Below are 15507 nucleotides of genomic sequence, written 5' to 3'. Positions count from 1 at the left end.
ATTACAACTGGAGTTGGTCCCTTGACCAAGGTACTGGTCATTACAACTGGAGTTGGTCTCTTGACCAAGGTACTGGCATTACAACTGGAGTTGGTCTCTTGACCAAGGTACTGGTCATTACAACTGGAGTTGGTCTCTTGACCAAGGTACTGGTCATTACAACTAGAGTTGGTCCCTTGACCAAGGTACTGGCATTACAACTGGAGTTGGTATCTTGACCAAGGTACTGGTCATTACAACTGGAGTTGGTCCCTTGACCAAGGTGCTGGCATTACAACTGGAGTTGGTCCCTTGACCAAGGTACTGGCATTACAACTGGAGTTGGTCCCTTGACCAAGGTGCTGGCATTACAACTGAAGTTGGTCCCTTGACCAAGGTACTGGTCATTACAACTGGAGTTGGTCTCTTGACCAAGGTACTGGCATTACAACTGGAGTTAGTCCCTTGACCAAGGTACTGGTCATTACAACTGGAGTTGGTCCCTTGACCAAGGTACTGGTCATTACAACTGGAGTTGGTCTCTTGACCAAGGTACTGGCATTACAACTGGAGTTGGTCTCTTGACCAAGGTACTGGCATTACAACTGGAGTTAGTCCCTTGACCAAGGTACTGGTCATTACAACTGGAGTTGGTCCCTTGACCAAGGTACTGGTCATTACAACTGGAGTTGGTCTCTTGACCAAGGTACTGGCATTACAACTGGAGTTAGTCCCTTGACCAAGGTACTGGTCATTACAACTGGAGTTGGTCCCTTGACCAAGGTACTGGTCATTACAACTGGAGTTGGTCTCTTGACCAAGGTACTGGCATTACAACTGGAGTTAGTCCCTTGACCAAGGTACTGGTCATTACAACTGGAGTTGGTCCCTTGACCAAGGTACTGGTCATTACAACTGGAGTTGGTCTCTTGACCAAGGTACTGGCATTACAACTGGAGTTGGTCTCTTGACCAAGGTACTGGCATTACAACTGGAGTTAGTCCCTTGACCAAGGTACTGGTCATTACAACTGGAGTTGGTCCCTTGACCAAGGTACTGGTCATTACAACTGGAGTTGGTCTCTTGACCAAGGTACTGGCATTACAACTGGAGTTGGTCTCTTGACCAAGGTACTGGTCATTACAACTGGAGTTGGTCTCTTGACCAAGGTACTGGTCATTACAACTGGAGTTGGTCTCTTGACCAAGGCACTGGTCATTACAACTAGAGTTGGTCTCTTGACCAAGGCACTGGTCATTACAACTGGAGTTGGTCTCTTGACCAAGGCACTGGTCATTACAACTGGAGTTGGTCTCTTGACCAAGGTACTGGCATTACAACTGGAGTTGGTCTCTTGACCAAGGCACTGGCATTACAACTGGAGTTGGTCTCTTGACCAAGGTACTGGTCATTACAACTGGAGTTGGTCTCTTGACCAAGGTACTGTCATTACAACTGGAGTTGGTCTCTTGACCAAGGCACTGGCATTACAACTGGAGTTGGTCTCTTGACCAAGGTACTGGCATTACAACTGGAGTTGGTCCCTTGACCAAGGCACTGGCATTACAACTGGAGTTGGTCTCTTGACCAAGGTACTGGCATTACAACTGGAGTTGGTCTCTTGACCAAGGTACTGGTCATTACAACTGGAGTTGGTCCCTTGACCAAGGTACTGGTCATTACAACTGGAGTTGGTATCTTGACCAAGGTACTGGCATTACAACTGGAGTTGGTCTCTTGACCAAGGTACTGGCATTACAACTGGAGTTGGTCCCTTGACCAAGGTACTGGTCATTACAACTGGAGTTGGTATCTTGACCAAGGTACTGGCATTACAACTGGAGTTGGTCTCTTGACCAAGGTACTGGCATTACAACTGGAGTTGGTATCTTGACCAAGGTACTGGCATTACAACTGGAGTTGGTATCTTGACCAAGGTACTGGCATTACAACTGGAGTTAGTCTCTTGACCAAGGTACTGGCATTACAGCTGTAGTTGGTCTCTTGACCAAGGTACTGGCATTACAACTGGAGTTGGTCTCTTGACCAAGGTACTGGCATTACAACTGGAGTTGGTATCTTGACCAAGGTACTGGCATTACAACTGGAGTTGGTATCTTGACCAAGGTACTGGCATTACAACTGGAGTTAGTCTCTTGACCAAGGTACTGGCACAACTGGAGTTGGTCTCTTGACCAAGGTACTGGCATTACAACTGGAGTTGGTCTCTTGACCAAGGTACTGGCATTACAACTGGAGTTGGTCTCTTGACCAAGGTACTGGCATTACAACTGGAGTTGGTATCTTGACCAAGGTACTGGCATTACAACTGGAGTTAGTCTCTTGACCAAGGTACTGGCACAACTGGAGTTGGTCTCTTGACCAAGGTACTGGCATTACAACTGGAGTTGGTCTCTTGACCAAGGTACTGGCATTACAACTGGAGTTGGTCTCTTGACCAAGGTACTGGCATTACAACTGGAGTTGGTCTCTTGACCAAGGTACTGGTCATTACAACTGGAGTTGGTCCCTTGACCAAGGTACTGGTCATTACAACTGGAGTTGGTCTCTTGACCAAGGTACTGGCATTACAACTGGAGTTGGTCTCTTGACCAAGGTACTGGTCATTACAACTGGAGTTGGTCTCTTGACCAAGGTACTGGTCATTACAACTAGAGTTGGTCCCTTGACCAAGGTACTGGCATTACAACTGGAGTTGGTATCTTGACCAAGGTACTGGTCATTACAACTGGAGTTGGTCCCTTGACCAAGGTGCTGGCATTACAACTGGAGTTGGTCCCTTGACCAAGGTACTGGCATTACAACTGGAGTTGGTCCCTTGACCAAGGTGCTGGCATTACAACTGAAGTTGGTCCCTTGACCAAGGTGCTTGCATTACAACTGAAGTTGGTCCCTTGACCAAGGTGCTGGCATTACAACTGGAGTTGGTCTCTTGACCAAGGTGCTGGCATTACAACTGGAGTTGGTCCCTTGACCAAGGTCCTGGCATTACAACTGGAGTTGGTCTCTTGACCAAGGTGCTGGCATTACAGCTGTAGTTGGTCTCTTGACCAAGGTGCTGGCATTACAACTGGAGTTGGTCCGTGGGTGCTGCACTGTGTGGCTATCAGCTGTGATCAGTGGTGGATAAAGTACTTGAAAGCCATTGTTCAGTAAAAGTAAAAGACATCTTACTTCAGTCAAAGTCAGCCATAAGGAAATAACTTGAGTACAAATGTGTCAAGTACCTCACATTAAATGTACTTAGAAGGTGCATTCAGCCATTAGATTAGAGCACCAGCATGTAATTTATCCAATCCAGGGCCTTGCACATGGTGAAATGGCAGGTAAAGAGGGGGATACAACATTCATTTGGTCATTGTTTAAAATGATAAATTAATTAATCAATAATTTTTTGGGCGAGGGGGACAATACTTTTATTACACGCCTTTCTAAAAACCTGTTTATGTATTATTTAATTTTATTTACGATTACTCTACATACAAATCTTTTCTATAGCACCTTTAACACATTCGGGGCCAACCACGTATATATACACGTGTTTCGGCTCCAACGCTAGAGGGCCAACCACGTATATATACGTGGCAAGGTTGTTTTGGCTTTTATTCCATTGTAATATCCTACTCAATGTCACCGAGCGGCACTGCAGATTTACCCTACTCTTGGAATTCGGAAAAGTGCATTACTGGCCAGATCCTCGTAGGGGCGCTGTCTCGATAATGCAGTGTTCGCTGTTACAGACCGGTGTTTTTTTTTTTTTTATATATATATAAATGAATGGACTTTTCTGTTAGCCTAAAGCTATGTGTGTAGCCGATCGCCTAGAATAGTTTTTGGGACGCTGAATTCAGTATGCAGTAAAGGAATATAGCATAGGCCAATGAACATATGGATCTACCAGATGGCGATTGATAACTGGGAAATCCTTTTTGCAGTCCAACCGGCCACAGGTAAGAGCGATTTGACGTCAATTTCAGCTTGGTCGGGCCTTGCTTTGATAGCCATCCACCCGGTCAGCGAATGAGGCTACTGAGGCCAATGCCGTTATTGGTAATCAATAATCAGAAACAACGTCCCCCGCCCCCACCCCCCTTTCATGCATTCATGGTGGACCATGATACCGACAATATGCATATTGAGTTTTAACTCTAGCTCGTCTATAGTCAAAACGCCATTTGATTTAACGTTATTAGCTTAGCGCCCTGTATCTCGCGTTCCAGGAAATACCCCAGAACATTCTGCTATAACGTTCATATTCAAGACACTATAAAATGGGAACGTATTGATGAAAAAATTATTTATTTAAGGCATATTGAAGGGACGGTTTATAGTGTCAATTGACAATGAGAATGGACATATAGCAATAATATAAAGTATAGATTTAGCTCTACAAACAGCCTCACGCACAATGAAAGGTTGTTATGATATGCTGGCCGTATAGAGTGGGCCCTGTCTAATCCCAATGGCCCCGAATGTGTTAAGTATCAAAAGTAAAAGTAACAAAACAAACAGATAATTTTTTTCTCTCCAAACTTTATTAAATACTATTAAATATATTTCTCCCCCTCTCCTTCTCCTCTTGCATGCCTGAGTGGAGACGGATCAAACGTAACATTTCAAAATAACTCAGTGAAAAATTGCTAGACATAACTTGATGCACTAACAAAACAAACATATAAAACTATGTACGCATCCTGCCAGGAATGGATGAGTGTTTCCCACCAAGAGTAGACTAGGCGTGACTACATTTTATAGCAAGTAACTAGGTGTCATGTAAAAATGTAAAAGAGCAAATGTATCATTTAAAAAAAATTAAGTAGTGAAGTAAAAGTCGCAACAAAATATAAAAACTCAAAAGTATGGATACTACCAAAAACAAATGAAGTACTTTGACAAAGTACTTTTACTTTATTACTTTACAGTGACCACTGGCTATGATAAGAGTGAATGCATTTCATTCATCGTTTAGTTTATGAATCATTAAACTGACCACAAAATGTGTTTTAAACATAAACACAATATGACAGTCTTATTTGTTCAGTAGTTATAAATGTTTGAAATCAACGGGCTAATTGCACATGAAAGAGAGAAGACGCCATATTTCCAAGGTTATATCCACAATTGGTTCCCTGTTCCAGCGAGGTCTAGAGGGGGCGAATGCTCTGAAACTTCAGTTATGCCAAATGTTCTGCAGCCTAGCAGCAAAATGTCATCACGTTATGCACATTGAAATTAGACCAAGCTGCATTTGAGAGTAGGATTTTCTAAGGCATTTGATACACACACACACACTTTAGTTTTGTATATTGTATAATTTGTATAGTGTTTGGTCTTTTTTTTTTCCTGTATAAAGCACAATTTCAGGGGCTCATACAGAACCAGGTAATTCACTGTAATGTACAGTGTACTAGTGTTGTCAAAAATATAGATTTTTCTATACATATCGATTCTGAATATTTAAAACGGTTTCAATACTCATTTCGGCAATATCGATATTTAATTATTCATAAAACATTTAAAAAAAAATTATAAGGAAGTTGCATTGTTCATTTCAATAGTACAGTAGTCCACACACATTCAGTTAAGTTGGAATATGACTAATAACAGTTCAGTTTGTCAGGTACATGCAACACAGATTACAGTGTTTACATCTGTCTGCTTGAGAAAATACCATGTTCTGCAATAAAAATGATTGAAGTGAGATGAACAGACTGAACTTTATTTTATTAGACAAAACACGTTGACAGTTTTAATTTGCAGTTGAAAAAAGGTAATAAATTAAATTTGATCAAAAAATTAAAATAAAAAAATGTATTATGATTAATTGAAAATGGGGGACCCTGATGTAAACAAGACAAAAGTATTTATCTGGTCTGCATCCCCTTAACAATTGTGTGTATTGAGCTGTACTGTATTGTACCCATTCTGCAATCTGTTAATACAATTTGCAATCAATCAATCAATCTGTTATGCTTAAAGGGGAACTACAACATTTTGGGAAATTAGCTTATTTAACATCTTCCCTGGAGTTAGACAAGAAGATACATACCTTTTTTGTCTCTGTGCGTGCATTTAGCTTTGGGAATAGACGCTCCGTTAGCATAGCTTAGCTTCATCACTGGAAGTGAGGCAGATCCGTAGCCTTACAGTGCCTTACAGTGTATTGCAAGGTCTGACATTGACCAAACTTGATATGCATGACCTTGGTGGGCTCTAGGTCAACTCCTGAAAAGGGGGTCAATGTCAGACTTTGCAATCAAAAGTTAGGGGGCTAATAACCCTTGCCATAATTTCAGTGCGCCCCCTAACTTTTGATTGCAAGGTCTGACATTGACCCCCTTTTCAGGAGTTGACCTAGAGCCCACCAAGGTCATGCATATCAAATTTGGTCAATGTCAGACCTTACAATACACTGTAAGGCACTGTAAGGCTACGGATCTGCCTCACTTCCAGTGATGAAGCTAAGCTATGCTAACGGAGCGTCTATTCCCAAAGCTAAATGCACGCACAGAGACAAAAAAGGTATGTATCTTCTTGTCTAACTCCAGGGAAGATGTTAAATAAGCTAATTTCCCAAAATGTTGGAGTTCCCCTTTAACACGCAGTACTATTAACTTTACTTAATTTCTAAGATTATATCATTTAGTTATTTTTAAATGTGTGATCTAAAGATAAACAAAGGGTTTTAAAAGTGTTATATTTATCTTCTATTATAGTACCAGAGAAGCTGAGGAGAATCAACCAGCAACAAAAGCAAACATTTAATTTGTGTAAAATGTGACAAATAAAAGAAATTATAAAAATAACTAATAACAAAAAGTAGCTAAATATGTTTTTACGTGTGTCGTGTCAGACTGAACCGCAGCCGGCAGAGGTGAAGCCGGGCATCGCGGTGGCTCACCGTGCTAAGTCACATACCATAATAATCACAACGTCCTGGGATCCAGTTCAGACCATTGTTGGGACGTCGTCTGCCTTCCATCTCCCTATGATTTCCCGTCTAGGACCCGGGTATGGTTTCAAATGTTTCAATACTGGGTGATGCTAGGCAGGGCTTTCCTTAAAGGTGTCGGGGCGCTGCGCCGCTGTGACAATGCGCCAGCGCCACCATGCGTTTTAAAAATTCAAATCAAATAAAATGTATTTGTAAGGCCCGACAACGCACATTAATGTCCCCATGGGCCGGACACACGTCCTCTTTAAACAAGTCAAGAAGAAACATTACAATAAATCAAGAACAAAACAAAAACACCATGAAGTCCATACAGAAACAAGCATTGACAAATAATACACAAACTTGAAGAAAAAAAATATATAAATGAATGCAACACAGACATACCCAACGCAAAGGTAAGGAAAAACTCACTAAAACCTAGCAATAGGAAAAAATTCACCACAGGCAATGTGGAGGAGAGAAACATTAGAAGGGCCGTTCAAGGGGGGATCTCCCTTCTTAGATGTCGGTGATAGTAGTGTTGCAATAAAACAGGTGAAACTAGTTGGGCGAAATAAAAAAATAAATTATACAAATGTCTTTTTTACAGTGAAGGCTTGAGGCCAGCTTGGAAACAGACGCATCATTGTCTAATAAGCTCGGCCCTGTGTTGCACTCTGCGCAGGGAACAAAATTAATCTTTTGACTTACCAGCCATTTGGCTGGTAGATTTTAAAAACTACCAGCCAGGCAGATTTTTTTACCAGCCAAAAATTATAAATAGCTTTTTAGTATATCGCCATGTGTTATTATTACTATATAATACTCTCATATGCTATTTTCAATGAATATCATAAACAACATAAGGAATATTAGCCTAATTTTGAGTGGACTGAAGGAATGAGTCAGCGTTAATAGTTTTAAATGCAAATAATTTATTGGCACACACACACACAGTATCAACTCACCACCCCGCATCATATTGTAGTCTAGTCTGTCTTCAAACTTCGAAACTTTTTTATATTTGAATATCAACATTATCTGTCCATCCTCAGTAATCCTCAGTTTACTATAATATACTCCTGTCCTGAGTCCCGGCTAGTGACTTCATCGTCTTTCCAAACGCACAGGGAAAGGGAGTGCCCCCCCCCCCCCCCCCCATTTCCCTTTCCCCAGTCCACACTGTCTGCTGTTCTCTATGGCTCTGCCTCTGATCAGGATTAGCTTGTTAGCTTATGCTAACGTAACGTTCATTTCGGGCGATGTGGGCATAAAGGAATGGCGACGATGCAACGCATGTTAGATGCATTTGACCCGTTGTGAGAAAAAATCCTCTCTCTCTCTCTCAACAGGGACGTTTGAGGACAGGAAAAGCCAAAAGACCAAAGACTTGTCAAGTGAAAACGAGGCATTTGAATTCAACTACCGGTAGTTAATTTTGGAACCTGCTTTTATATAAATATTTAACTAAGAACTTTCCAAAAACTGAATTTAATGACAATGTAATACTTTTTAAGGCCTTGTATTAGTAAATGTGTATTTAAGACATTTGAAAAGACCCACAGGCACCCTGGGGCGTCAGTGGCTCGGGAGGTAGAGCAGTCGTCTGGTAATGCGGAGGTTCCCGGTTCGATTCCCGGTCAGCGCATCGAAGTGTCGTTGAACCCCTAACTAGCTCCTGATGAGCAGGTCGGCACCTCGCACGGTCGCCGCCACCGTCGGTGTGTGAATGTGTGGGTGAATGGGTACAATTTGAGGAACAAAAACTTTAAAGCTTCTATATAAATGCACCATTTACCATTTATATTGAATAAGGCATGGAGAACGCTCAGCAAGTCCACGGGAACAAAGGAGATGACAGACTCTGGGCTACGGACGTGATCAAATAGGTATTGAAGTTCAATATCCATCCCTAGTCCTGTGTAACAAAACAGAAATGCCCTAAAGAATATCTTGAACCCATTTAGACCTAAAACACCTGCTAATAATGCATTATATAGCCTGCATATACAAACAAATGTTTCCCGGGTTTCAATGGGTTAAAAGAGAAAGAGAGCTGAAGTCGACTGGAAGGGCCAGCTCCTCAATCGTCCAATTGTTGGGATTTTGGTCGGAATTACGCCAGATGGAAGAAAAATAGGACCTAGAGAAGCTCCAGAGTTCCTTAAGTTACAGTTTTGATTAAACTGGAGGTCTATGAGAATAATCACTCAATAAGGAAGATGCCAAACGCTGGTCAGAGATCAACTCCCATCAAGTCAAGAATGATACAGGACTTGCATGTAAGAAAAAGCAAAAACAATAACGTCCTTTAACAAATCCTTTAAAAAAATAAGTTACAATACGCAATACATACGCAAGCACATCAAGGTCCTCCATCCATACTGAAACACTTAAAAGGCCTACATTTTCTTAAACAAACACATTTTCAAGTTTTTTTTCAAGGCCTATGGGAACACTGTAATCGCTTACTCAAAAATGACTTCCATATGACCGGCCTGATTCTAAGGGGGCATTCAAATTAAACTAAAAGACATGATTCATATCATGTTGTATTGCAGAGTAAGTTACATTTATATATTTACAGCATATATATATATATATATATATATATATATATATATATATATATATATATATGATTATATGCAGGTTTATTCAGACAGATGTGGATATATATATATTATATATATATCCACATCCGTCTGAATAAACCTGCATATAATCATCCTATATACCTATTTATACACCTGTATATACCATATATATATATATTTATTCTTACCGTATATACCTGCATATAATCCTTTTTACATATTTAAATACTATATCTGCACATATCCCTTATCTACTCTTACTAGTTACGCTACTGGCCAGTACGACTTACTACCATAGTGTCCTTATACCTGCATCACTGTACATATTAATACTACAACTCTGTACATACATCTGATTAGCACTATTACTCGGTAGTACTATATTCTATACCCAGTTTAATCACCTGTACATTGTATATTACTATTGCACTTTACAGTTACATTTTCACTCTGGTTGGATGCCAAACTTTTCCTTGTACTCGTGCTGTATAATGACAATATATAATGAATCTAATCTAATTTGTCACTAATAGTGCAAGGCGTGAATCAAACTGGATGCCAAGTTCACATCTTAATCAAGGGTTCTAGATGCATTTTCATTAGGGATGCTCAATATTGGCTCTTTTACCGATACCAATATACCGATATTGTCCAACTCTTAATTTCCGATACCGATATCAACCGATACCGATATATGCAGGGTTCCCCCCCCCCCAAAAAACAGAATAATTTCAGGTAATTAACATTACATATCTCTTGTCGTGTAATTAACACAACATTATGCATACTTTGACAATAAATAAAATAATAATTTGTTCTTACTTGCTTGCCTGGGTAAATAATAAAACGTTTTTTTTAAAAAAACAGATACCGATATTTTCCGATATCACATTTTTATGCCAATATCGGCCGATAATATCGGACATCCCTAATTTTCATGGAGTCATGGCTGGGCGATATAACGATAACGATAATTATCGCGATATATTTTAATAAGCGATATCGGGGAAAAAAGAATATCGAAAAAAATATATATCGAAATATATATGTATATATATATATATATATATTTTTTTTTTGTGACCTGCAACAGGGCAGTTTTAAAACCAGAGACAGTGGACAGACTTGTCTTTCTTGCCTGCAACTTAACCCATTCTTTGCCGGAGCTTATATCCATCCTTGTAGCCTCTCTGCCAGCTCTATTTGTCTATGGTGATGTTCACCTTCTTTGCAGGGCTATAACTTTTTTTAATTGTATTGCTAAATTGACATTACTATGGCCCATTCAACATCAATTATCTATCGTTCAGGATGTAGGAACGTTTTACTTTTTCATTCACACATTCATACAATAATACGGTCTAGAGTATAAATATGTTTTTATCGTTTCCTGCAGTATTTCATAGAACGTGAGATATAGCCATAAATGCATATATTAGATCATCAAATGCAGTTTGATACCGATTGACGCCAGATAAAAAATGTCAACTGTACACGGTCCTAGACGTGTTGACTGATCATCTGAGGTTGACTGGAGGGGGGGGGGGGGGGGGTCGTTTATAATTCAATGACCGACGTTAAATGATTTATGTAGTATGGGTGATATATAGATCAGAGCAGTTTGTATCGAAAATGGTAAAGAAAAACGCTGAAACTCACCCCAGTCTCCTCTTACCGTTGGGTGATGAGCGTGGAGCAAAAAGATCGCTAATATGGGATGTTGATCTAGGTGATCCAGTTCCGGTTTGTATAATACTAATTCACATCCAATCATGTTGTTTATTGAGTTATGGCAACGGATCGATATGCACAGTGTCTGGATAGAGTCCCGCGAGCGATAGCGAGTGGCCGGACAGAATAGGGGACGGACTAAGCACTTCGGGCCACTTCCGGTTTTGGCAACTCGCCGATCGGCCACCAGGTGGCGGTATTGAAGCGTTGGAGAGTTGAGCGGAGTCCTACAACACCAGCAAAGACTCCGTGGGTGAAATGTGAATACCATGACGAAAATATGAAATATTGATCTCAAAGACGCTGTCCAAATGACCAAATTGAGATTTATTTTTCTCTTTTATTTTGTTTGCTTTCTAATTTAAAATACAGTTTGAAACCGTCTGTACACAGTAGGCTATGTGTGCTAGCAGAGCTAGTCTCCAGTCATGAGTCACGGTGCACATGTGCAGTGGTTTGTCCACCAAAAAAGCACCAAAAGATAGAAAAGAAACTAGCAGAGCCAGAACTGTTCAACTCCCCTGGAGCCACAGCCAGCAGAGAAGCCGGTTTACTTTAGCTTTTAAACCAGCTGCAGCCTGAGAACTGGAGTGTGAGGGGATGTAACACTAAAGATGGCGGCAACAACAAAGAATTGCTGCAAAATAAACATACATCTGTTGTTTTAAAAAAATATATATATACCGGTATATATTTTTTTTATATATATTCGATTTTTCTTTATCGTTTTTTTTTGTTTGTTATCGATATCGTTATCGCGATATCATTTTTGGCCATATCGCCCAGCCCTATACACACATACAGTTTACTCCCACGCACATAAACACACACGCACAAAACAAACATGCAGGCACACGCGCGCACACACCTTGTTGAGAACTGTTGTCTTCTTTGGCGACAGGTCATCTACGAGGTTCTGTGACTCCATCCCTGACTGGACAGAAGAGAACACAGGAGGGGGGTTAGTGGACACGTTGTGCGACTGAGTGGATGTGTGTGTGGATGTGTGCGCATCAATAACAAAGCTATATGATTGCAGCATGGATACATACCGGAGAATGCCACACACAGAGAGCAAAGGAGACTAGCCAAACAAAAACCTCTGGAGCTTATGTAGAGTACACATTTTCGCTTACTTGTACTCCCATACACACACACGGCTAACAACCTGAGAAATGCAACAAAGGAATCTACGGGCCCGTCGCTCGTCTGTGATGTGGGCCGAGTCTGGACAGGAAATTAAAGAGCAGCATGTGAGTATGTCATTGGCAGACGCTCAGACACTGCTGTAATGAAAACTAGGATCAAGATAGAGAGAGAGAGAGAGAGAGAGAGAGAGAGAGAGAGAGAGAGAGAGAGAGAGAAAACTAGGATCAAGAGAGAGAGAGAGAGAGAGAGAGAGAGAAAGAGAAAGAGAAAGAGAAAGAGAAAGAGAAAGAGAAAGAGAAAGAGAAAGAGAAAGAGAAAGAGAAAGAGAAGAGAGAGAGAGGGGGAGAGGGAGAGAGAGAGAGGAGACACAGACAGACATGTTGGATGGAATTGGATCCAACCCACTTATATGTAGCATGATGGACGACTGAAAACATGATCCGAGCTCTGCTTTGAGTAGGGATGGGTATCGTTAGGATTTTATCGATACTACTACTCTTATCGATACTGCTTAACGGTTCGGTACTTTATCGATACTCTTATCGGTTCTTTTTGATTATTTTGCAAGAAAAAAAAGACAATTAATTAAGAACAGAATCGACATTGCTTTATTATTTATACAATTTTATAAATAAGTATAATTTCTTCAGCAACAGCAGCAGCAATGTTCTTTTATATAACTTTATAAATAAATATAATAAATTAATATAATTTCTTCAGCAACAGCAGCAGCAATGTTTTAGACTTTTTATAATAAACAAATGCAAAAGGCTAACGGGAGTTCAAACAAACAAGATAAAAAAAAAACTAGAAAATTATCCTAACGGTTCTTTTTTTTTGTATTTTATTTTTTTATTATTTTTTTAAACAAACACAAACAAACATGACAACACACGATAAGATATACAAGCATTAATTGTCAGAGCACATCCAATGAGATCACATTTTAGTTAATTGTCTTATATAAGATATACCCCTAATACCTGTTATCTAAAAAACCTACACACATATGCTCCAGCTCGAACCCCCCCCTCCCGGACCCCACCTTGAGAAGTACCTCCACTATCCCTCACACCTAACCAGACACTACCATTATAAGCTAGCTTTTATTCTCTCCACCACTTCTAACCACATTGACATTTTGGATTCATTGAGACCCAGAATTCTTGCTGTAGATATTTCTTGATAAATCATATCGAGATATGTAAGAAACCAAACTTTACGGCACATTTTTTCCAGTTGAAACCAGCGTGATGCGATCAGCTTTTTAGCTACTGTGATACCCGATAAAACCAATCTCTTTAGCTGTGGATTCACTGCAAACTCAAAAACATCATTCAATAGTAATACCGAGGGGTGTACAGGTATATTCCAAGATACGAGTTTTGATAATTGTTGGGTCACATCTTTCCAGAATGCCTTAACTGGTGGGCAGTCCCAATACATGTGCATAAATGTCCCTTCGTCCCCATTTGTACATTGGGAGCATTTGGAGTCTTGTTTAAGCCCCATTCGGCACAGTCTTATAGGAGTCAAGTATGTCCTGTGAATATAGTTAAGATTGATTTGTTGATGATCCGGGTTCCTTGATGTAAGTCGGACATTTGCCCAGGCTCCTTGCCAATCAAAGTCATTTTCCAGGTCTGGTATATCCCTCTTCCAGACAGAGTCTAGTTGGAGGGTTTCATACGAGGACGTTAGTAATTGATGATAAAATTCTGAAACAAAACCTCTCGATGTCTCTCTTTCGTAGAAGAATTTGTGGTATCTGTGGTGTTCAATTGGCCCGTCTAATGGAACACCGTGAGACTTCAAACATAGCTGTAACTGTTTGTAAAAAAAGCCATGTGGACTTGGTGAGATTAAATTTTTTGCGTATTTCTTTATCACTACAAAAACCCTGTTTGTTAAAAACATCCCCTAACGGTTCTTATGCAGAAAAATCAACATATCCGCCTTCTCCCTCCGGCAGGCAGGAGTCAGGATCTCTCCTGACTTATAGTGTCCCCGGCTGTAGAAAATACCCTCTCACGGGGGTGGAGGAGGCTTGGGCACAGAGGTAGGTGGTTGCAAGCTGTGTCAGCTCAGCAGGGGCAGAGCACCTCTCTTTTCCCACCACCACCACATAGCAGGGGCTTCTGACATGGGGATGGAAGGCAGGCCTTTGTAGAGTTGGAGTTCGTGATCAACTCGCTCACTGACAGACGAGGTGTTCTGCTGCATGGTGGTCCTCAGCTCCATGTCTTCATCAGCAAACAGCTCCTCCAAGGCATTCCTTGGTTTGTAGAGTGTTCCTCCTCCTGTGTGGTCCTCCTCCTCCTCCTCCTCCTCCTCCTCTGTGTGCTCCTCCTCCTCTGTGTGGTCCTCCTCCTCCTCCTCTGTGTGGTCCTCCTCCTCCTCCTCCTCCTCTGTGTGGTCCTCCTCCTCCTCCTCTGTGTGGTCCTCCTGCTCCTCCTCTGTGTGGTCCTGCTCCTCCTCCTCTGTGTGGTCCTCCTGCTCCTCCTCTGTGTGGTCCTCCTCCTCCTCCTCTGTGTGGTCCTCCTGCTCCTCCTCTGTGTGGTCCTCCTCCTCCTCCTCTGTGTCCTCCTCCTCTGTGTGGTCCTCCTCCTCCTCTGTGTGGTCCTGCTCCTCCTCTGTGTGGTCCTCCTCCTCCTCCTCTGTGTCCTCCTCCTCTGTGTGGTCCTCCTGCTCCTCCTCTGTGTGGTCCTCCTCCTCCTCCTCTGTGTCCTCCTCCTCCTCTGTGTGGTCCTGCTCCTCCTCTGTGTGGTCCTCCTCCTCCTCCTCTGTGTCCTCCTCCTCTGTGTGGTCCTCCTGCTCCTCCTCTGTGTGGTCCTCCTCCTCCTCCTCTGTGTGGTCCTGCTCCTCCTCTGTGTGGTCCTCCTGCTCCTCCTCTGTGTGGTCCTCCTCCTCCTCCTCTGTGTGGTCCTGCTCCTCCTCTGTGTGGTCCTCCTCCTCCTCCTCTGTGTCCTCCTCCTCTGTGTGGTCCTGCTCCTCCTCTGTGTGGTCCTCCTCCTCCTCCTCCTCCTCTGTGTGGTCCTCCTCCTCCTCTGTGTGGTCCTCCTCCTCCTCTGTGTGGTCCTCCTCCTCCTCTGTGTG

The 15507-nt window shown here is 41.7% G+C and overlaps 1 protein-coding gene across 1 annotated transcript in view; it reads right to left on the bottom strand.

Annotated features, from left to right (window-relative positions):
• LOC311243209 (F-box and WD repeat domain-containing 11-B-like) overlaps positions 1-15507 on the bottom strand; it is a gene marked incomplete at its 5' end in the record, with an annotated part of 130725 nt that overhangs the window by 82535 nt on the left and 32683 nt on the right. Inside the window, 1 exon segment of the mRNA XM_084332341.1 lies at positions 12131-12196. Coding sequence (XP_084188467.1) covers positions 12131-12196 — 66 coding nt within the window.

This window comes from Notolepis coatsorum, assembly GCF_963971535.1.
Source record: "Notolepis coatsorum genome assembly, chromosome: 16".
NCBI lineage: Eukaryota > Metazoa > Chordata > Actinopteri > Aulopiformes > Paralepididae > Notolepis > Notolepis coatsorum.
The sequence above is the reverse complement of the archived record's forward strand: the minus strand, read 5'-3'. Positions and strand labels throughout refer to the sequence as shown.